The sequence below is a fragment of the Nelumbo lutea genome, chromosome 7, assembly GCF_056320005.1.
Source record: "Nelumbo lutea isolate HS-2025 chromosome 7, American lotus-T2T, whole genome shotgun sequence".
Classification (NCBI taxonomy): Eukaryota; Viridiplantae; Streptophyta; class Magnoliopsida; order Proteales; family Nelumbonaceae; genus Nelumbo; species Nelumbo lutea.
In genome coordinates, this window is record NC_142690.1 from 9,561,800 (window position 1) to 9,586,410 (window position 24,611).

Below are 24,611 nucleotides of genomic sequence, written 5' to 3' on the forward strand. Positions count from 1 at the left end.
TTGTGGGTATCACTTACTGGTTTGAAAAGATAAAATCTCATTGGTTTGCCACTAGACTAAAGGTACAACTTGGGCGGATTGGGTAGGGTTGAGGGTCAATGGAGGCTCAACCTTAAAGACTCAGACCTCGGGCTTGGGATGGTTCAACCCCAGGTCAAGTCCAATTTTAACAAACCCAGTCTGACACCAGCTTAACTTAATATAATATGGGCCGGGTTGGTCACAGGTGGGTTCGGTCAGGTTTTTTAGAATGTATTTTAGCAAATCTACCTTTGTTGGGTGATCACTGCACAATCATTGAATGTTTTAAAATCACCTCCTTTAATGGTGCCACGGCAAAGAAATTATGGTCTTTCTACAACAATATGTTTAATGTCTCCACTATTGAATCCTAACATGTATTAGATAGAATATATATGTTGCAGGGTCTCGTTGCAAGCAACTCTCAGCTTCATCACTTTTGTATAATTTTGCCATCTATTCTCAGTTGGGTGATATGGAAAGAAAGATGCCCGTGTAGATATGAAAGAAAGGGAGTGCCAGCCTTAACCCTCGTAAGGAAAATTAGTAAGTGGATAAGAGGAATTAGTATGCCCCATGGAAAACCCTCTATATTTAATAACTCTTCGATTTTTAACATTCTCAGTATTTCTACTAAACTTATGGAGTTAAAATAAGATGGATTTATTGGTAAATTTCTACTGTTTTCCCTTATGCTATATTTGGTATAAAATAAAAGGTAGGGAAGGTAGACGTAGAGAAACCTAAACAAGCAACCCTATTTTTCAACTTTCTAAGGTAGGGAAACCCATCCACATTCGACTTTCCATGGGGTTGCATACTTGCATCTCTTCCAAGTATAATGCCTTTCAAATACCTGTTATTACCTCTCAATCTCGATTTCATAAATACCATTGTCAAAACAAATTTTAAGTCCATTATGAAGAGTATGAAATTTAGCAAGAATGAGGGAACCAAAGCCATAGAAATTATAAAATGCCAAGCAAAAATCCTCACCACATTACCTCCTCCACCCTCCCCCAGAATAGAGAAATGGATGCAGTAAATTAATCCTCTATTAAAGATTTCCTCAAGATCAAAGATAAAGCTTCAATCAATAGCAGGCTATTCTTTGTATGGGTTTATAGATCATTCCCCCCAAAAATTACAAAGATGAGGCCTGAGGATAGTACATGTTAATCCAGTTCCTGTTAGTTTCTATAAATTGAATGTGGATGGTTCAACTCATGGAAACCCTATTCCAAGTGGTGGCAGGGGCGTTATACACAAGGTGGAAGAAAGAACTTTGTCTTGGCTTTTCCTAAAGCATATGGTTCTAATACAAATCTTATAGCTGAGGCAAATGCTCTTCTTGATGGTCTAGAATTGGCACGGACCATGGGCGTTACAAATATTATGGTAGAGACAGATTCAAAGGTTTTGTTCAAAACTGTGCACTGCAGGCTAAATCTAAACTCCCCTGAAAGTTGTGGTATTGGAAGGAAAATTTTGATGATCATCTGTTATTTGCGGAGATTACTCTTGTACATATTTTTAGAGAAGCCAACCAAGTAGTGGATCGCTTTCAAAACAGGCTTGTGAGTAGTCATCGCACATAATCTACAACTGTTATGATGATTTGCCGATGGAGGTGAGTTGATTAGTAAGGGGATGATGATTCGGGTATTCCTGTTTTGTGTTATACATAGATATTTCCTCGATATCAGAAGAAATGATATACCAACGTTGATAACGTACATCAGAGGAAAAGCAGTGGATCAACGTCATATCAACACATTACAAACAAATTCTGGTGAAGAAATGAAGAAACCAACTGAAGAGAAGGATAAAGAACATCAGGCCCTTGGGTTTTCTGATGAAACAAAACCAAAGTGAGAATACAAAAATGAGAACGCTACCACTGTGTCTATGCGCCTATCATATCGTAAATACATTTAAAAATCTCGTGAACAATGAAATAACATTTTTCCTCTCTTATAAATCAAAATCCATCTACTGATGTTACCTCTTTTTTCATGTTGAACATGGTCCCAGTTCACCAATGCCCCCTAATCAGCGTATAGAACATGATAGGATTACAGAAAGACCTTAAATCCCGATAATCCGGTATGATGTTTAGATTTATATCATGATGGGGTGCTTGAAGCCAACTTCTTTTTTGGTGGTGGATTTCCTCCAGAAATTAGTACATAGGAGTAGAAACACAACATTGCAGCGCTGACCATGAGGAAAACCCAAAACAGTTAGCTTTGCATTTGGTAGTCCTCCGTGCTCAATATTATAAGCAAACAAAAACAACAGACCAGAATAGGCAGTACCTAACAATGGCAGAAAGCCCTGTAGGGAATATTTTCCTTGTCTGCATTCAGAATATTAGATTATGGTCAATGTTAGGGAATCAACATACTGATGGTGGAAGATAACAATGTGGTGATGTATTACCAAAGAGTAAGTCTGGAAATGCTTTGAAAGAAGGGCTGCAGAAAGTGCTGCAAGATGATGAAAGCAGAGGTAACTTGTACTACTCTACAAATGAGAATAAGTTAAACTTGAAAGATGGAAGGTGAACATTTTTTATTTAAAAAAAAAGAGATAGGTCAAGATAATACAGGGCACTTAAAACACATACTGATGCAAACACTTTAAGCATTCCAAGATGATACTATCATCATATGCCCCAAGTTACAACTAAACATTTAGGCTCATAAAAGTACTCAGTATGTTCTATGGTTTCAGATTAAAATTCTCTCTCACCAGATGTATAGATATAACTCACTGTTCTTATGGAAGGGAAAGTCAATCCAACACTGCTATTAGATGGTTCTGTAGAAATGAAATTCATGAATATGGCTCGTTTATGAAAATAACCATTTTATGGGTTTTACATTGACAGCCATAAAACAATGATAAGTCAAGATTTGGGTTTACATCCCTTTCCTCACTAACTGTCAAAGAACTTGTAGGTATTGCTCCGTTTAGGAAGAGTACAAATACAAATATGTAAAGTGCAAATACAAATATTGTCGTTTGTCATGAACCATACATATTTGAATTTGCACTGAACATATTTGCATTTCCTCTCTTCCCAAATGGAGCCTATAGCACAATTTAGATTTTTATTATATCCTCTCTATGTCCATTAACTTCTAAGCAGTGTTGATTGACCATAAAAAGTTAACTTCTCAAAGAATTTCCATCGATGCTGTCTGGAATGGAAATGAATTACTACAATTGTTTAATTTTTGAAATTGATAATTATTGTGAGAGAGGTACTTAGAATTGGGATCTGATATTGTTTAATAAACAGTGAAAAGAATGGACCAGACAGAAGTTGAAAAAAGCTCAATTCATGTATTGAGGTATAACAGTTTTTTTTTTTTTTATCAGCTATTTAGGTATAACAAGTGTCAGCTGGAATATTCACAAAACTAACTTCAGTATGCATTTTTACGAAGAGTTTACTTCAGAGATTTAGTTCAAGTTTCAGTTTGTTCTACGAACTTTTTACAACCTTGAGGCAAAGGATAATTCTTCAGACCCTAAGATGACCAACAATAATTTAGACAATTAGCTAGCTATTGATGGTCCGTTCAAGGACTTTATTTAACTTGATGGTTCTTACTATTTTTTTATAATCTTTTCCGTTAGGGTTTGACTATGACATGGAAAAACTTATACCAATTAACTAGTATCATAAAAGTGATAACCAGAAGAGAAGGGTTAATATTGCATGCCTCCAAGAAACAAAATGGAAGGGTAAAAAAGCTTAAGAAATTGATGGCTACAAATTATAATATACGAAAGAGGTGGATAATAAAAATTGTGTAGCAATAATAGTAGATAAGGATTTAAAAAACAAAATTGTAAATGTTAAAAAATTGGGGATAGGATAATTTTAATTAGACTTGGTTTAGGTGAGGAAATCATTAACATAATTAGTGCTTATGAACCTCAAGTGGGTTTAGAAGAAAACATTAAAAGGCAATTTAAAAAAACAAAAGAAGGATTAATCCAAGAAATTCCAAATGAAAAGAATATTTTTATAGGAGGAGACTTTAATGGGCATATAGAAAAAAGAAGTTAAGATATGATATGGTACATGGAGGATTTGGATTTGGGGAGAGGAATGAATCAGCCATCAGGAGGTACAATATTAAATTTTGTAGTAGCTTATGATATGGCAATTCTAAACACCTTTTTTCCAAGAAATGATGAAAACTTATTAACATTTAAAAATGGATTAAACATAAGTCAAATAGATGTTTCCCTTACTAGGAGAATAGAAAGAATGATTTGTAATGATTGCAAAGTTATTTTGGGAGAAAGCTTAACAACACAATGTGTGCATTAGGAAATGGAAGAGAAATAGGGAAGAAAATAGGTGTTCAAGAATTAAGTGGAAAAACTTAAAAGGAGAAAAGCTAGCTCAATTTAGAAAAAAAGTTGATAATAAAAGGGACTTGGAATTTAGATGGAAAGATTAATGATATTTGGCTTGAAATGGCAAGCAACATAAAGATAGTACCAAACAAGTTTTTAGAAGAATTTAAAGGGAAATGGAAAAGTACAAAAGAAACTTGGTGGTAGAATGAAAAGGTTCAAAGTATGTGTTGCAAAAAATGGCAAAAAGATAGAAATAAAGAAAATTGAGAAAAAAATATAAAATCATAAGTAAGGAGGTTAAAAAGAAAGTGAATGAAATTAAATGTATATGATGAGATTTACCATAAATTAGGCACTAGAGAAAAAAGGTAAGGTATAAACTAACAAAGTTGAGAGAAAGGAAATGGAGATATTTTTGAGAGAAAGGTATGAAAATATTAAGAAAACAAAAAACAATATAACAAGCTGCTATACAAAAAAGGGTGGATGCAGTGATGCACAGCCAATGCCCATACGACCCTAAACCCCCCACCCTCTGCTTTACAAAAATATTATAATATACAAAAAAGGAATTGAGATTTCTTTCCCTACATATCCATAGCCAGCCAGGAAAACAAGTTCCCCAAGATTTTCTGGAAACTGAATCTACCGAGCTGCTCTTGTTTTTGAACATTCTTGAGTTTCTCCCTTGCCAGACACCAAAAAACTGATGCAGGAGTATATTCCATGCTACCTTCCCCCTTTCGGTTAGACCAGCTATACTACAGCTCAGTAAGAAGTCCACCACTGATTCTGGGTTGCAGGTTTGCACCTCAAACATTTTCCAAATCCTTGAACAAATCTCGTGGGCAAAGTCACAGTGTAACATCAAGTGGTTAATTGATATGACGTGCTCACCGCACAACACACAATTATTGGACTCCAAAGGCAAGGCCCCTCCTAGTTAAGTTATCCCTGGTTAGGATTCTGCTGAGGTAGGTGGTCCACACAAAGAAGGCTTACTTTGACGGTGCATTTTTGCACCAAATGATGTTTGCTGGAAGCCTGTTCCTCTGATCTGGACACATGATTGTAGAAGGATTTGACTGTAAAACTTCCAGATTTATCCCACTTCCACAGCCTTCTATCAATGCTCCCAATCTCCACCTGAGTGCTATATAATTTGTGAAGCATTTCCATCATTGCCTCCACCTCCCAGTCATTTAGGTTTCTTCTGAAACGAAGAGTCCAGACTACATTCCCATTCTGCACCTGTAAGTGGTCTGCCACCCAAGTTTCTTTGTCTATTGCCAACTCATACAGGGCAGGGAAAGACCCATTCAGTGGTCTGCCTTCACACCAGGAGTCTCTCCAGAATGTCACCTAATGGCCATCAGGCCCATCACCAATTTTGAAACTTTTTGTCTATTTAAACCATGTTAGGTGCATTAAAGATGAAGATCTAAGTGTTGGTAAAAGATGAGGAAATCAAACAAATATGGAAAAATTATTAAATGTAGAACAAGGAGAGGGTGCTAATGGAGGAGAAACTAGCAATACTAATAATATTAAAAATAATATGGACTTTAATAGAGTTAGACCTACTAAAGTAAAAGAAGCAAATAAGATGAAGGAGAATGTGTTAGGACCTGATGGGATTCCAATAGTGTGGAAAGGTATGGGAAAGGCAATGGTAGACAATGGGTGGGATGTTGGTCTTGATCCTAGGGCATCTCATTCTTCTCCCTGGAAAGTGATCCATGGTTTATTGCTTTCCTTGATATATCAGGTATGATGCTTGTGCAAGCAATAAAGTGTGTTTCTAGGAAGAAGCTTGGTTTGGGGCAAGGTTCAAAGTATCAATATGATATGCATATCGGCAGTATCGTATCGGTACTTAGAAACGGCCGAAACTCTATTTTTTTAGTTTTTTTTTTTCAAATTTCGGTGTTTTGGGAAGCTAAAAACATGTTTTTTATTATTAAAAAAAGTTGGGGTTCCGAAACACCTGGAAACAGGCATTTCGGAGCATATGTTTTTCAAAAGATACAATACGATATGCCCGATACGGGACGTATCGTATCGATACTTTAAACCATGGTTTGGGGATCCCTCTTTTAAAGATAGATTTCCGTCCATCTATTCCCTTTCCCCAAACAAAGGGAGAATAATATCCTCTGTTTTTGGTAATGAAAATTCTTGGGACTTGGGATTAAGGAAAGGGTTAAGGAAATCTGAAATCGGGTTGGTAGATGAACTTGTTTCCCTTCTCAGAATAGTGTTCCTGATTCACTCTTGTTTGGACGGCAAAATTTGGTCAGTGTCCTCCTCTGGTTATTTTGCTTCCTTCTTCACTGCCCTCTTTCACTCTTCTAACATGGTAGGTTCTTTTCCAACAAAGGAAGTTTGGTGTAACCATGTACCCCAAAGATAAGGGCTTTTCGTTGGGAGGTGGTGCTCCAGAAAATCAACACCTTGGATAAGCTACAAAAAAGAAGGCCAAATTGCTACCTCTCCCCTAATGTTTTATGTTTTTGTTTGGGTTGTGGTGAGACAATTACACATCTATTATTATCTTGTCCTTTTTCTTCTTTTGTTTGGAATTGGTTTTCTTCTCTCTTTGGTTGTAGGTGGACCCCTCCTTTAGATGTGGCAAACCTTTTTGAAACAAACTTTTTTAGACTACCAACGAAAAGTGGCAGGGTGATGTGGAGAGCCATGAGAGCAGCTATCTTGTGGTCAATATCAGTGATTTAAAAGGCACGCTTAGGTGCACAGGCGAGGTGCATTCTAGGGTAGGCGCCTCGCCCAAGTCTTAGGCGCAGCCCTTTCAAAAGGCACATGCCTAGTGTGCCTAGGCGTGCACCTGGTGCGCCTTGCACCTCAGCCTAGGCGTGCACCTTTTGAAAATCTGACACTTTTTCCTTTTTTTGAGTCTAGCAGTTGGGCCGGGGGCAGAAAATTTGGTAATGTTGTCCATTCATTCATCCTAATAAAATATTTTCTTAAAAAAAATTAAAGCTATAAAATCATTATTTTTTCTGTGAAAACTAAGAATTTAAGACCCCCACATGGACTTGTTTGGGCTTGCCTCTAGGGGCGTGGCACAAAGGCGGCTCATGGAATTAGGAAATGTAATATGTCACATTAGCTACTTTAAGTAATGTAATTGAGAAAAAAAGAGATTGTGGGTTTTATATGCTTGAAAATGTTTTAAATGTTTGATTTCATTTTTAAATTCTCATTTGAATATGCTTTACATATTATGTTTATGTATTTGAATTTTAGATAATAGGTTTTTTAATACATTTATTTTAAAATTTAAGTTTATATTTTATTAATATTATATTTTATAATTTTTTGCATTTTTGAAAATTTTGGCATTTTTTTTATCTTTTATCTTTTTTTGTTTTTGCGCCTTGCCTAAAAAGGAGTGTGCCTCGCCTTGCGCCTCAGATACAAATTGACCCTTGTGCCTTTTTTGTTTCTTGCACTTTTAAAACACTGGTCATTATCCAAGGAACAAGTCATTGACTGCATACTTATTAAAGTCATACATTGGCTAAAATCAACTGAATTATTCAAAGATTATTCAGTTGAGGACATTTTCAGAGGATGGTCGGTAGTGGCAAATTCCTCAATAACAAAGAATGTGGTCCAGCCTCAATGGTTACCTATAGCACATCAAAGGATAAATTGAACTTTCACGGAAGTTCTTTGGGCAATTTGGGACACTCGGGAGTTGGGGAGTATTCAAGGATGAGGAAGGACAATATTGAAAACTAAACTACTGTAGCCGAAGTAGCAAAAAGGAGAAGAAGAAAAAGAGATGCTGGAATGTCGAACTGTCCTTGCCAGTCGACCATGTTATTATTTATATTTGAATGTAGTACAAGATACAAGTAATTACTGGAATGCCCCTGATTAGTGATGGGACACCCAGTAACTTAAAACATTAAACAGGCTTAGGCCCATTAACACAGGCCCAGTTATAGGATAACTTGAACTTAAGTATGGGCTAATAAGACCTCTTATCAGCCGAACACTCATATAAAGAGACATCATTCAACATTCTAACACTCCCCCTCAAGCCAAGCATAGATATCAATCTTGTTTAGCTTGCCAAGTATGTCCCTGAACTTTGTTGTTGCCAGCCCTTTAGTCAATACATCTGCAATTTGCATCTCTGATGGAGTATAAGGCACACAGAGTTCTCCTGAAACAATTCTCTCTCTGACAAAGTGTCAATCAATTTCAATATGTTTTGTTCTGTCATGCTGCACGGGATTGTTGGCAGTGTTGATAGCAGCTTTATTATCACAATACAGCCTGAGAGGACCCTCAGCCTTAATACCAAGCTCATTAAGAAGAGTTCTGAGCCATAAGAGTTCAACTACCCCGTGTGCCATAGCTCGGTATTCTGCTTCTGCACTTGATCTAGCCACAACATTCTGCTTCTTACTATGCCATGTGACCAGGTTCCCTCCCACAAATGTATAATGTCCTGAAGTTGATTTTCTGTCTCCCACAGAATCAACCCAATCTGCATCAGTATAAGCTTCAATTTCAATTCTATTGTTTTTCCTGAAGAGAATTCCCTTTCCTGGGCAAGTCTTCAAGTACCTAAGAATCCTTTCAACTACTTTCATATGAGGGATCTTTGGAGAGTGCATAAATTGACTGACAACATGCACAGTATAAGCAATATCTGGCCGAGTGAGGAATAAGTATATCAGCTTCCCTACCAATTTTTGGTATCTCTCTATCACAGTAGTCCTCCCCTACTGATCCTGCAGGCCATGATTCTGTTCTATTGGAGTATCTGCTAGCCTACACCCCATCATGCCTGTTTCCTCTAGGAGGTCAAGAACATACTTCTGCTGACATATGTAGATTCCCCCTCTTGACCTGGCAACTTCAATCCCAAGAAAATATATCAAATGACCCAAGTCTTTGATCTCAAATTCAGAAGCTAGAAACTCCTTCAATCTTTTTATCTCTTCCAAGTCATTCCCGGTAATTACCATATCATCCACATAAACAATGAGTGCAGTAAGTTTGCTATCCTGTCTCCTTATGAACAAGGTATGGTTTGCACCACTCTGAGTGTACCCCACTTTCTTCATGGCCCCACAAAGCCTCTCAAACCATGCATGGGGAGATTGCTTCAACCCATATAATGCTTTCCTCAATTTGCACACCTTTTTACCAAAGTCATTGCCTGGTGGAGGTTCCATAAATACCTCTTCATGAAGGTCACCATTTAAGAAGGCATTCTTCACATCTAGCTGATGAAGTTCCCATGAAAAATTTGCTGCTAGTGACAATAGAACCCGAATTGTGTTGAGCTTTGCTACTGGGGCAAATGTTTCTTTGTAGTCAATCCCTTCTTTCTGAGTAAACCCCTTTGCCACAAGTCTGGCCTTGTACCTTTCAATGGACCTGTCCTCCCTGTGTTTTACAATAAACACCCACTTGCACCCAACAGTGGTCTTCCCCTCTGGCAGATCCACTAATTCCCAAGTTCTTGCTTTCATTAGGGCTTTCATCTCTTCATTCATAGGTTCTTTCCACCTTGGATCAGACACAGCCTCTGAGTACCTAGAAGGAACACGCATAGAGGAAAGAGCAGACACAAAGGAATGATAGGCAGGAAATAAATGTGAATAAGAAACAAAATCAGCAATGGGGTGTCGGGTGGTGCAAGAGCGAATAGGCTTACGGAGAACAATAGGAAGATCCAAATCAGAAGTATGAGAGTTGGAATTACCTTGGATTGTAGAGACAGATTGATCCGAGTCCAACTGGTTGTTGTCATGAGGTTGAGGGCCCCTTTTTCTTCTGTTGTATGTAAGTATCTCTTTTTGTTGCCTACTAGAGCCTTCAGGAACATCTGCAGCATCATGAGAGGTAACCGGCATAGTGGGAGCCTCACTGGGTTGACCGGGAATGCCACAACAAGGAGTAGGAGGAGAGGATGGAAAACCCGAGGCAGATAGGGGAACAAAAAAAGAGGGAGAATGAGAATCCTCTTCCATCCCACTAGTCTCCTTGTTATGGACACATTCCTCAGGAAGACGTACCGTCGCCACCGGTAGCAACAGGCACCTGACCCACCGCCAGCAACAGCAGTGATTCAATGATTCTCATCCTACCCAGTTCGGCAACAACAACCTTATCTAGATTAGATTAGATTAGATCATCTTGCTTGTTCTTATCTTATTCTATTGCTCTTATCTTATCTTGTTAGTAGCTTATCAGATTAGGATTAGCCTATCTTATCCTTAGCAAGATAGAACTGGAAGTCTCCCTATTCAGCAAGGAGACTCCCTTTGATTAGGACTCTTGTAATCTCCTATTTAAGGAGACCCCATTATTGAATCAGGATATCAAATTTCCAGTCAAGAAAGAGAGTAAAAGGAGAGTTCGGTGATCTCTTGGACAAATCACCCATTAGGGCGCCAAGATAGGTTTAGCTAGGAAGGGGAGGAACAAGGGAAAACATGAGCTTTTCCCTGTAGACCGACCCGTGATGAGATCCTACGCCCGAGCCCACAACACTCCCCTTGAAAAGGATTCTGAGAAGACTGAAAATAGGGTTGAGACTCAAAGAAGACCACATCTCTAGTGACATACTTTCTCTTGGAGACAGGGTCATAACACTTGTAACCCTTTTGTGTAGGAGAGTACCCCAAGAATATTCCCTTTGTAGCCTTAGGATCCAGCTTGGTCTTCTTTGGATCCTTCACATGTATGAAACATATACAGCCAAAGACTCAAGGAGGAAGGGGAAAGTCTGGAAGAGTGGGGCACAAAACAGAGAAAGGGGTTTTCATACCCAACACCCTAGATGGCATCCGATTTATCAGATATGATGTAGAAAGCACAGCTTGAGACCAGTATTGCTTGGGGACTTTGTGCTGGAATAGTAAGGCTCAAGCTGTCTATAATAGATGTCTATTCTTACGCTCAACAACCCCATTCTGCTGCGGAGTATTAGCACAGGATGACTGATGTAATATGCCAACATCTTCTATGAATAAGTTCAAGGATTTTTCAAAGTATTTAGCAGCATTGTCTGACCTGAATTGCTTAATCTTCTTATTAAACTACGTTTCAATCATCTTGCAAAATGCCATGGTTATCCGTGGTACTTCATCCCGTCCTTTTAACAGGTAGATCCATGTGCAATGAGAGTAGTGGCCAATAAAACTGATAAAGTACCGGAAGCCATCAAAGGAAACAATGGGTGAAGGGCCCCAGACATCGGAATGAACCAAATCAAAAGGAGCACAAATTTCATTACTGGAAATTGGATACACAGTTCTACATTGTTATGACATTTGACATACTTCACAGGTTAAACTCTGACTTGGAATGCCCTTAAACAATTCGGGAAACAATATTTCTAATGAAGAGAAAGACACATGACCTAGCCTAACATGCCAAAGATGTAGCTTAGCTATTGACTCCACACTCTCCGGACTACTGGTAGCAGATGCTTGTAAGGCTGAACCGATGTCTGCATCAAGATAGTAGAGGCCTCCATACTCATGATCGCACCCAATCGTTCTCCTTGTCAATCTGTCCTGGAAGACATAATGAGTAGGAAAAAAGGTTATACTACAGTTCAAATTTTTGGTAAGTTTTGAAACAAACAAAAGATTTGAGGTAAGACTGGGAACATGTAAAACTGATTTAAGAGAGGTCCTTGCTTAGGTCAACCACTCCCTTTCCAAAAATAGTGGAGAAAGACCCGTCAGCAACTCTCATCTTATCCTGATCAGACAACAAATGATATGAAGAGAATTGGGAAGACATATGTGTCATGTGGTCAGTAGCACTGGAATCAATAACTCAAGAAGTAGAGCCAATAGAGCTAGTGGCACTGAAGGCAAAGGCTGTACCTGATCTGGCAAGAGATGTAGAAGCAAAAGAATTATTCCTTAAACGGGCTAATGCCCTACTAAGGACCTCTACCTCACTAGCAGTGAAGCCCAAAGTACCAGTTCTAGAGGAATCAGCAATCTGTCCCATAGGAGAAGAAGACACTGTTGGTGTATTTTGTGAGTTGTCATCATTGTTGCTGGTGACAAGATTCCCATTTGCCGCAGGCCTGTTATCTCTAGAAGAAACTTCTCTGGGTATTGAAGACATCTTGACTGCAGCCACTGTGCAGTCAGACTTGCCGAAATGATTAAGACTAGCTGAAGCAATTCTGAAGGTTCTGAACCAGTTCTGGAGCAGATTCTAATTAGCCGAAATGATCATAGCAGGTTCTGACAGCACTCGACATAGTTTCAGACTTGCCGAGACTGCCACAGTTCTGAAACAGTTCAGTTACAGCAGCAAGCAAGGAGTTCAGGGCTGGTAACCGACCTGAAGCTAAGGATTCTCAACTATTGTGCTATGCAGACTCCACTTGAACTTCGAGTACTGCAATTGTAAAGAGAGTGCCCCTCCTTGCGGCCAATACTAGGACTGCTGAATCAGTCCTCAACTAGGGTTCACAGTGCTGAACAATCTGGAGCTGGCAGCACCCTAGGTAATCTCACAGCAGTGGTGAGGGGTTTCGGACTGATAACCAACCTGAACTTGGAGCTGTTTACCACTTTGCTATGCTGGTAGACGTGTTCACATGCTGGTAGAAAACTAGGTAGACTTCACTTGGGCTGAACCGAAACTGCAACAGTTCGGGTACAGTAGCAAGTGAACAGTGGGCTCTGTAGAAGAAGCTAAGTCTGCGAGTCTTGCTGGAGCACCGAAGCTGCAACTGTAGAAGAAGCGCTCCCCCTTTCGGCTAGTGCTAGGACTGCTGAAATCAGTCCTCAACTAGGTCTATCCTATACAGACCTCTCTTAGTAGCCAAATAGCTACTATTCGTTGGAAATAACCTAGTAGGACATCTACTTCTGGGTCTTACTTCCCTTGAGTCCTACAACCAAGAGAAACCCTAGGTTCGAACTTGCTTTACTCTCTTACACCCCTAGGTCTTCACTGCAGCAACCCAGAAAAGGAAGAGAGAAGATGAAAAGACAGCAAGAGAAGAGAGTGTGCGCCGGCTGAAACCAAGAAGAAGCTAATGCTCTGATACCATGAAAGCTAAATTACTGTAGCCGAAGTAGCAGAAAGGAGAAGAAGAAGAAGAGATGCTGGAATGTCAAACTGTCCTTGCCAGTCGACCATGTTATTATTTATATTTGAATGTAGTACAAGATACAAGTAATTACTGGAATGCCCCTGATTAGTGATGGGACACCCAGTAACTTAAAACATTAAACAGGTTTAGGCCCATTAACACAGGCCCAGTTACAGGATAACTTGAACTTAAGTATGGGCTGATAAGAACTCTTATCAGCCGAACACTCATATAAAGAGACATCATTCAACATTCTAACAAATATCACTATACTCTGGCCCAATGGTTGTTGGAGATTCATTATCTGAGGTTATGGCCTTCAAGGGTTGCAGATGGCCAAGCAATGGAGAATTCATAACTATGAGGTGGAGGGAAACTCTAAGCTGCTAAAAGGATGGCTGCAGACAAAAAGTTTGGGGGTGTGGACATTTAGACAGCAGATGAGGGAGATTTTTTGCTTAGCAAGAGAAGCTGGAGTACTCTTTAATTGGACAAGGAGGTCAGCCAATGGTGTGGATGGTTCTTTGGCAAAGCAGGGGACCCAAAGGGAGAATCTTTTTTTTGGGCCGTGTTGGTCAACAGTCATGCTATGAGTGGTTGACATTGTATGTTCTTTTTGTTGGTTTAATGAAAGTGACCTTTTCCAATAAAAAAAAAAGTATCAAGCTTTCTGGCATCATAAATTTACCCTTTCCTTTATTTAGAATTCAGCTTCATATAACACCAGTTTATCAATGTAATTGAGGTGATGATATTGAATAAACCTCATAGATAGGATGATATAGAATATAAATATGCAATAAATGAATGACACAGAACATTCAGATTAGATCTCTGTTTTGCAAACATGAGAAAGAAAGGCTGGAAGGAAGTTGCAAGTCTTGCTTTTCAAAGAAAGAGCGTAACCATGACTGGTTAAGGTATCCCTTGCTTGTGGCAACTCTGTACAAGCACACCAATGTTTGGAAGAAAACTTAAAAGAACCCCTTCTTGATTGTCTTCTTTATCTTGTGCCATATTTCTAATTGTCTATTTGATACATCGTTAACCAACCACATGCCATCATAAATACATAAAGCAACAAAACGCATATGACAAAGGAAAAGCATATACTATATTATTTTAAATAATTACTCATAAAAAAAAATCTTATTTTAAATAATTAGAGAAAATCACAAACAAATAAAGCTTTAAACTAACTTTTGGTTGACTAGTTGACCTAATCATTGCTTAGTTGTCCAGGTGACTGAATAATGAGTGTTGATTGACTGGCTAGTGATGATGTTATCCCTGAATTGCTATTTGGTTGACTAACGATACTTTTTATGACATAGTTTTAAGTAACAGAAATTCAATATATACCTGCTTGTCCCAATATGAATGGTAAGCTAGATTTTCCTTGCCTCCAAACCTTTAAACTAAAAGTACTCAAGGCCAACAATGCACTTCCAAAAAGAATCCCAGTGCTCAGAGTAGTGAGATTTCTTGAGAATAGAAAACCAACAATCCCTCCACTTAAAACAAGTCCACCTGTGACACAACCAAATCTGTAAATTTAACAAATGAGCTAAAACTTGATATTTACTTCATTTTACAAAAACAATGACAAATATCTATTTTGTAAAAATAATCATGGTAGCTTTTTTTTGTTACACAGGAATAAATCATGGCACAATTTGACCAAGAATTCTCTTTTTATTTTTTATGAAGATTTCACCCAAGAATTCAACCATTCAAGATGTGTTTTAACCTAAAGCACCAATTAAAAAGCAAAGCACACGGTATGGAAAATATGGATAAATTGCATATTGTATAAGTTATAGGCTAGAAAGATAGAGAAAATGGCTAATGCAAAAGAAGAAAACACCTCAACAAATGCTTTCAATATTTTGCCCATTAAATGGTTCCAACAACAAGGATATATCTCAAGAGAATAGTTCCAAAGGATGATATTTGGATGGCTGAAATTTAAGCCTTTCCTTCTGTAAAGGAAAAATAATCAAACTTCAGGAACTACTCAGTGAGCCTTGAAGCGAATCATGTGATTAAAGGAGTACACTCTATTAGCATACAATGCAAATTCAGTGCTCGTCACTGATGCAGAAGCATACTTACCGAAAGGTATTCCAAAACAGAAGTCATGGATCTTTGCACACCTTTTCTTTTGGGTGACATCAGTTTCATTTAATGGTTCACCCATTCCTAGGTTTCCACCAACCTGTTCTTCTGGATTGGAATATGATTTTGTTGTTCCCTCTAGAGGTGACCTTGATGTGTCAGCTGTATACCTTAAGGTGGTTTTGGTCTCTGAACTTTGACGTTCTGTGCCACTTCCATCCAAGTGCATAGAAACTGACAACTGGATAAAAAGACTCCTTTCAGCAATTAGTACCACTTCATGTTATTTTCCATAAATATTTCCATGGAGTTTTTTTTTTATGAATAACTGATTAGTCCATTGAATTTAAAAGACAGAATACAAGAGAAAGTGAGAGAGAGACAAGCTCTCTTATCTCTCCCTTTTAACTTTCCATGGAGTTAACTGATCTAAAATTAAATTCAAGTCACTTGAGTAACTGTCAAGTAAACATCAACTGAGAAATATGGGAGAAAAATATAATCAACAAGAGAAAGAACACAACCAGTGATTCTCATGTTAAGAGAATGTGATCATACTTCCATAGTACTACTAAGGTATAAAAAAGGCTATACAGGTACAAATAAAGAACTTCAAAGACTTCAAATAGCTGCAAAATAAATATTCAGAAATAAAAGCCCATTATCCCAACTTTGGTAAAACCATAACATAAAGAACAACCTTTTCACTAGTCTTTAAAAAAAATCTATCCACCTTCACTTTACCACTAATCATCTAGAATCTGTAACCTTTTATTTGCGACCTCCATGCATTCTAGCCAAGTAAAGCCAAGTTATTTTTCCTATTCAAGACAGAACAAAAATAAATGAAAGAGTGAAAATGGAAGAATTACTACAAAAATATCTCTCCATTAATCATGAAATCCAGAGTCCAGAGATGCATAATATATGGTTGGACAGGCAAATTACAATGGCTGGGCTTGTCAAAAGACACCTTTCTTCCAATATTCTACTCTTATCTTGACCATCATCTGTAGAAGCATAGTGCAATTCTTTATTTTATGGGTGTTGTCCTTAGATTTCAGTCTGAACACTGAGGTGCTGAAACATGAGCTGAAAGGTTAAATAAAGAAACACTTCAAAGAACTAATACCAATATGACCAATTCCTATAGAGGGTTAGAAGCTCTTGATGTGAAGGTTTAAGCAGCTCACTAGAAATGGTATTGTTTATACTGAAACTTGGTTCAGTATTTTTTATTATTAGTTTATTTAGTAGAGCCAAAAGAAATTATTTTCTTATTAAGTAATCTCTAAGGAGGTGAAAAGAAATGATGAGGTGCTTAGGAAACAAAATTCTATTTTGGGAAGATATTTGGTGTGGGAACACTCCCCTAAAGGATAAGTTCCCTTCTTTGTATTCCCTTTCTTTGAATAAATTCAAGGTAGTCTCTTCCTTCCATGGGTCTGATCATTTGAGGGCTCCTGGAATTTGGGCCTAAGGAGGGGTTTGAGAGATTCAAAAGTGAGTAGTGCAGACGAGATGTTCTCATTGTTATCTTCAGTCTTCCTAGACCAGTCTTGTTAGGATAGTAGAATTTGGTCAGAATCCCCCTCGGGGTCTACTCTAGTTCCACCAAAGGTTAGGGCTTGTCGTTGGGAAGTGGTGCTCGAAAAGATAGAAACCTTGGACGTGCTTCAAAAGAAAAAAGCTAGATTGGTGTTTGTACCTTAACGCCTGTTGCCTTTGCCTAAGGAATGGTGAGAAGGTTGTAGACACCCCATTTTTGCACCCTTCAAGCTTCAAGCATGCTTCAGCTAACCTGGGGGCAATCTTGGATTTTTAAAAAAGTTTGAACCTCAAGAATCCAAGGCCATAGGTATGTAAAGCCCAAAATTCCAGATCCAACAACACCAAGATCATCAAAATCCGACACCGTTTATCCCTTCATCTTAGGACTCGAAGCCAGAACCGATTCAGAATATTTAATCAGTCATTTTGATCATGAACCTCATTTCACATCAAATCAAAAATCCAAGACCATAGGTATGTAGAGCCCAAAAATCCAAACCCGACGTCACCAAGATCACTCAAATTTGACACAGTTTACTCCATCTTAAGATCCAAAGCCAAGATTGATTCCAATCATCCGATCAGAGTCATTTTGATCCTAAACCTCATTTTACATCAAATCAGAAACCCAAAACCATAGGTATGTAGAGCCCAAAAATCGAAACCCAATGACACCAAGATCACTCGCATCTGACACTATTTACCCCTTCATCTTATGACCCCAAGTCGGAACCAACTCCGATCATCTGATTGGAGTCATTTTGGTTATGAACATCATTTCACATCAAATCAGAAACCCAAACCATAGGTACGTAGAGATTGAAAATCCAAATCCGACAACACCAAGATCACCTAAATCCAACACCATTTACCCCTTTATCTCAAGACTCAAAGCATAAACCAATTCTGATTGTCCGATCAGGATCATTTTTTATCCTGAACCCTATGCCACGTGAAATCTGAAATCCAACCTTGTAGATGGATAGAGCTTGAAATTTTGAGTCCAACGGTACTAAGATCATCCAATTCCAACACCATTAACCCCTCCATCTTGAGACTAGAAGATAGATGCGATCCAGGCCTTCCGTTTGGAATCCTCTTCAATACAACTTCAAACCTAGGGCAGCCCACGATAGGGGTGATCATTTCAGCCCGACCCTGAAATTCCGGGCTTGGGCCTGGGTTTTGTGTTTAGGATCGGCCTGGGCCCAAGCCCATATCAGGTTCGCAAATTTTAGGGTCAGGCTTGGGCTTAATACTTCAAGCTCGACCAGAGCCGAGCCTGGCCCGCATATATTTAAATTTACACATTTTGTGTATAATGTATACATATGTATACATGTTAATTTACGTTATATTATATATTTTATATATAAATATTATAACATGACATGTATAATTTATATTATATGTAATATTTTATATTATATAATATATAAAATAAAAGTTTATATGCATGTTATGTCATTTATCATAAAATATTATAGATATATAATGTTTTATATATGAAAGACGTTGACCCGAAATCAGGCCTAGCCTGGCCTAGGCTCGTGTAGACCAGGGCTAAGGCTTATGTTATAGGACCAAAACCTCGGCTCGGGCCTAAGCTTTAGCCCTTATCATAAGTGCAAAGCCCGGCCTGGGCTCGGCTCGGCCCGGCCCTTGATCACCCCTACCCCACGATCAGATTTTTCTCCTAGACTCTGGAACCATCTTAAAATTTAAAATTTAACCATCTAATGAGCCTTCAATCAATCAAGCCAATCGCCTAAACTTGGAATATCCAATTTAGGTAAATTGGTGAAATTTTCCTCTTATTATCTTGATTGATTGAGAGGATCTCTCCAAAAGCTGTCTTGACAGCCCATTCCCTTTATCAATCTCCCTCCAAAAATTCTTTAAACCTCAGCCATTGATCTCCCTAGTTTTTTTTTTTTTGATCAATAATTGATCTCCCTAGTTTACCAATCTCAACACTCCATTTCCTTCTAGAATCCTCCCTTTCCTCACTCACAAACACACAATCTAGCTCAGGGAGAGAGTTCTACCCCTATTAGCCTAGAGAATACCCCTCTTCACATCCCAAATCCCCCCCACTCACTCTTCAATGTCCCTTGAGTTTCCCTATATCATTTTGAAGTCAAGAAACCCCTTGGGGTCATATACACATTGAAGAGACGAAGCTGAAAGCATTCTTAAAGCAACACAATACAACAAAAGTGATATCTGATCCAGCAGTGTTTTCTCACATCTTGGGCTACATAACCAACGTCATTAGCCCTCCAAAATGAACAAAAATTCATCCTAAATCTTGGGGGGTTCTCAAGGAGCAAAAGGTATTCAAAGAAGTGCAGCAATTGTGTGGCAAAATGAGGTTGATGGTTTTGGTTGCATGTTTGAATATTGTTGAATGTAGCAATGAAGGAGTTAAGGCATTAGAAATCAACCAAGACATATGATACTTAACGACTTACCAAGCAGGTTGTTTGATATTCAGTTCTTTTCTCCTTTTCTTAATTTCTTGTTTTTTTAAGTAGTTGTATAGGATTAAACAACGAATTTTGTTGTTAAGATCTCTACATTTCTTGTTGAATGTGCATCACTAGTATTTGAAGTTTCTATTATTCGGTTAGTTTAATAGTTGTGGTGGCTCTTCCTTTTATCTTTGTAAACAAGTTTCTTTTTTTTCCTTTCATCATTTCTTTCTTCTCCCTTAATTAGAAACATCGTCACCTACCTAATCCCATAGGGAAGTTTTGACATCGTTAGAAAAGAAATTGTAACTATCCTTCATCATGTAGTTAAGCACCCAAGTAGGACCCACTTCAATTTAACAACCACCATTATGCTTCCCTTTCTTTCCTATTCATTTAGATTTTAGTCCCGTTGCATTTATTTATTTTTTTAATCCTTGCATTTTGCATCACGTTAGAAATAAATGAACTACTTTTTTGCATTTGCATCACTTTAGAATTAAATCTGCCATGCCATACTTGTATTGGTATTAGTTTTATCATAATTTGCTATTAATTTGTTTGTTTGTTTTTTTTTTTTTGGTCTTAATCCCCATTAGCAACCCATTTAGTAATCGGTCCCACCATATTCATCTATGATCTCTTTGTTAGTTTTATTCCAAGTCATTTGTTTTCATTAGGAATTTAGATAAAAAAAAGCTTTATCTTCATTTTCCTTGCATTAGAAACTGGGGTGCTACTCTAATCCTCCTTTAACAGTCCCATGCTTGATATTTTAGATGTATCAATTCAACCAATATTCTCCATTAACTTGGTCTTTTTTTTTTTTTTAAATAGCTGCATCAGTTTTTGTTTTAATGTTTTTTTAGTCCTTGGTGAATTAATAGAGTGGTTCGTTTCAGTCATCTAGTTCTTTAAAAAAATTGTCATTTGTTCACTAGTTTGCATAGATCGATTCTTGTCCCTTCTTGTCCTAGTTTAGCTCACCATCACTTAGCTTGTCCACCATTTCTCTAGTTTTTTAGTTGTTTTTCTGGTTTGCTTCCATTAGTTTGTCAATTGTTTAAAGTATTCAATCACCACATTTAGATGCTATACAATTATTTAATTATTACAATTTCAATTGTTAGCTTGTCATAATGTTATATTTTCATTCATTCTCATTTAATTTTATAATTCCTCATTAAATCATGTTAGTGTGTGTGAATTAAATTTCAAGCCCAAAAATATGAAAGTTTCCTTGGAACATTGGTGAAGTAGAGGCCAGTTTAATCAGGCGCATGTGAGGTGCCTAGCACCTTCCTACACCGTACCTTGGTCCCCAGACCCTAAGAATCTCATCCCCATTGGGAAACGAGTCACTAAGAAAACATAAATTGTTTTTCTTGAAAAATCTTGGGTTTTCCTAAATTCCCAAAAATTTAGGTGGTGACTCACCTACATTTGGGACTGCTTTTCTTCTCTTTTTGGTTGTAGCTGGAACCCCTCATCATGTGTGCTAAGCCTTTTTGACCCTAGCTTTTTCCTTCAACCAAAGAAAAGGGGTAGGGTGATGTGGAGAATAACAAGAGCAGCTGTAATTTGGTCGGTTTGGGAAGAAAGAAACAACATGATCTTCCAAGGGTAAGAAAAATCAAAGGAAGCAATTGTTGAGGGCATCACCATCACAATTTTATATTGGCTGAAAATTCTGCAACTCTTCAAGGACTTCTCTTATCATGATTTGATTAGAGGCTATAGTACCATAGCTACTTCCTCCTCCACTTCTCATATAGAGCAGGAGAGTTGGTCCCCTTCTCTACAGGCTAGAGTGAAGCTGAATTTTGGTGGGTGTTCTCTAGGCAATCCAGGTCCGTTAGGCATGGGGGGAATTTTCAGAGATGACGAAGGCAAAGTGTTGGCCCTCTTCTCGGGTCCAATTGGGATGGAAGACTCACTTCGGGCAGAAATAAAGGCCTCACTACAAGGTCTTAGACTGGCTAAGCAGTGGGGTATCCAACAGATAGAAGTGGAAGGTGATTCAAAACTGGTAATAGGCTGGATGCAAGCAAGGAAGTTAGGTGTATGGCCTTATAGACAACCGTTAAGGGAAATTTTGTACTTAGCGAGGGAGTTAAGGGTTCAGTTTATGTGGAAAAGAAGATTAGCAAATGGAATGGCTGATTTTCTAGCAAAGCAATGAGTAAATTGGGGGGCTTTATTTTGGGATTGCTTGTATACTTTTTATGCTTTTGGTCTTCTTAGCCATCCTTAGGGTGGTGACAGCTTTACCTTTTTATTCTTCTTAATGAAAGTTACCATTTCCTATAAAAAAATAGGTACCATGTCTATGCTAAAAGAATCTATTTGTTTATTAAGTAACTTTCTAAACATGGTTGTCAAGGAAACACCTAGGAGACTGGGTGGTTTTAGATGGTCACGATCACACAGTAGGTTTCATAAAAGGCGCTTGCCCAACTTTTTAAGCACTCGCCTATGTGACAAGGCAGGCACCTAGGAGACTAAGATAACTGCACAGGCAGTTATTAGCACTTTTATTATCTATTTATTCAGTGATTTACAGGATTTTCAGAACCCAGTTAACTCAAACCACTACTGGACTCAGCAGTTATAGAAACCCATTAAAGAGTGTTATAAACTCGGCTGGTTCATTGGTCTACATAAGTATTTTATTTGCTTACCAAAATGAAAATGCAATGCAAAGACTGAAACCTTCATAGGCATAGAGATTAAGACAAAGACTGTCAAGCCATGTAACAGATATGTCTTATAGATCATAAAATGTACTATATAGGGTTATATACATACTGAGCTTTATAAACTAAATGCAGAACTAAACAGTTAATTATGACATCATAGGTAATTAGGTTGGCATAATGGTTTGATGACTGATCCATTGTCCATTAGCTAGATGGGTTTGTGAATGGTCCAGATTTGACAACATTTGCTGCTGTATTTTCCCCAACAGTTTTTTTTTCCACAAAGTACATTTTTTCTCTTCTTTTAATTGGTCATGTTATGGAGGCTTCTAACTTTCATTCCAAGATATGTTATGGCATGCTTAAAACTGTGTCAATACATGTATAGATCCATCTGCAGGTTGACATGTGTCAAAAAAATCCTACTCATTGTAAGTAGCAATTTCCTCCAAATCAAAGTTGATACCTAGCTCTTGATCATCCAGTATACCTAGTCTTAGTACCCCATTATAATCAACTCTTGAAATCCATCCCTTTATGGGCCCATCACTCATTGAATTAGTAGACTTCATAATTAAGCTGATCAGGATGTTCAGATTGGAACCAGGGATATGGCCTCTCTTTGTAAGTATTTGAATCTCAAAAACCTGCTAAACTCATTTATCAGATACCTGATTAAAGCCTAAGAATCACTCCACCACAAGCCATTCAAACCCAAGGGGGCTCAAACCCTGCAGCCCTGGAGCAAGGCTAAGAGCTCCTCTTAAGGTCCCAAGGGAACACTCACTCTCCCTCCCTCCCTCCCTTCCTTATTGTCCTTGGAAACACCAACAACCTTGGTAGCATCTCCAAGGACATGTTTGTTAGGTAAAATGGAATGGAATTTAAGTTTATCATAGTAATAATTCGCCAATTAAATGCTTATTCAAGCTTTCACAGAAAATATCAAAATCAAATCCATCTGCAAATGTTCTCTAATATGCATAAGTTTTACTCAATTTGAACATTTCATCTTGTTTGGAGTTCAGATTCCATCCATGCTTAATTTGATGAAGACGCATCCAGGGGCTGTATAAGTCTATATGCTTTTCACAACTGATGAAATTATTAACATTTAACTACATCCTCAAAGCACTATGTTGCACAAACCATACATCTATGGCCTTGAACAATTTCCTCCCCATTTATCAAAAAAAAAAAAAAACAATTTCCACCCTCTTAGTTTTTTAATTTAATTGGAAATTGGCTCACTGATTGCAAATATAGTGATGCTGTTAAACCTCATAACCAGTGCTATCTAATTTCTCTGACGGCAGCAATTTCATTGCTATGCCATAATTTCACCTAAGTTCACATCCCTGATAAAGGAGCAAACTAAGCATGACGAACTATAAAACAGTTCAGTGAAGGTAACAAAACCAAATCACGCTAAAATTCCAACGAAGATATAACCAGTTATAAACACACTTATCAGTTAGACTGTTCGCAAATTCCTTGCGGTTCAATTACGGCTAAATTTCTTCAACTTTAGATGTTCACACTGGCGTCAATTATTCCATGAGAAATCAGTTGTTTAGGATTAATTTTATTTAAGACCATTAATTGGAAGAAAAATGAAATAAAAAAGGTAATTAGGGTTAGAAAGCACAGAAAGGTACCTTGGAACGAAGAATTACAGGTGGGATTGATAGCTTCCGCGGCTGGAGTTTGCGACTGATTGAGGAGAAGCATGAAATCTGAGAGATTGCGGAGCTCATGATGATGGTGATGTTACTGGCGACTCAAAAAAAGGTCGTTTCAGATCGAATTAGGAACTGAAATCCCCGAGCAATAGACCTCACCGCGGCGACTGGTCTCCGGAGTCTGATCAATCACTGGGGTTAAGCTCATGCCGTGCAAATTACGTCTCATTCACATTCATGAGTCAAAACGCTCGCTTGTTGGCATGTAATCGGATCGGATGTATGTAAATCCAAGTTCGATCCAATTAAGAACTGTCTCCTCCGAATTCGACCCCAAATTTGATCGGATGCATGGCGCATGGGTCTATGGGAAGTGGATTCGAGTTCGAATTCCATCGGATTTTGGATTTTCATCCGACACTCCGAGTTCGATTGCATTTTCACACAGGCATGAAAGACATTTCTTTTTACCTATTCACCCTTTAACTTTTAAATAAATTACATGCGGTAATGGTCAAGGCCTCAAGGTTATTTGATTAACACGTAATGAATCCAATGATAAATA

The 24,611-nt window shown here is 38.0% G+C and overlaps 1 protein-coding gene across 2 annotated transcripts; it reads right to left on the bottom strand.

Annotated features, from left to right (window-relative positions):
• Positions 1 to 1,835: 1,835 nt before the first annotated feature.
• On the bottom strand, positions 1,836 to 24,427 carry LOC148844999 (Transmembrane proteins 14C). 2 transcript variants are annotated; one of them, XM_088954291.1, is made up of 6 exons: positions 24,023 to 24,427; positions 15,638 to 15,881; positions 14,885 to 15,052; positions 2,464 to 2,510; positions 2,340 to 2,380; positions 1,836 to 2,238 (listed from the first exon to the last, which is right to left on the bottom strand). In XM_088954291.1, the coding sequence occupies exons 1-6, from the start codon at positions 24,119 to 24,121 to the stop codon at positions 2,148 to 2,150; spliced, it is 690 nt and encodes a 229-aa protein (XP_088810417.1). In that variant the 5' UTR covers positions 24,122 to 24,427; the 3' UTR covers positions 1,836 to 2,147. The 2 variants fall into 2 exon arrangements, with proteins under 2 accessions (XP_088810417.1, XP_088810418.1); XM_088954292.1 differs by having other exon boundaries at positions 15,638 to 16,461; positions 24,023 to 24,237.
• Positions 24,428 to 24,611: the final 184 nt, after the last annotated feature.

Bases quoted from the DNA above. Each gene is read 5' to 3' on its own strand.
- LOC148844999 (XM_088954291.1), bottom strand. From the start codon at position 24,121: ATGAGCTCCGCAATCTCTCAGATTTCATGCTTCTCCTCAATCAGTCGC. The intron at 15,882-24,022 runs GTACCTTTCTGT...CTTTTTATCCAG, and splicing joins CTGTAATTCTTCGTTCCAAG to TTGTCAGTTTCTATGCACTT. The intron at 15,053-15,637 runs GTAAGTATGCTT...GTTGTGTCACAG, and splicing joins CTGTTTTGGAATACCTTTCG to GTGGACTTGTTTTAAGTGGA.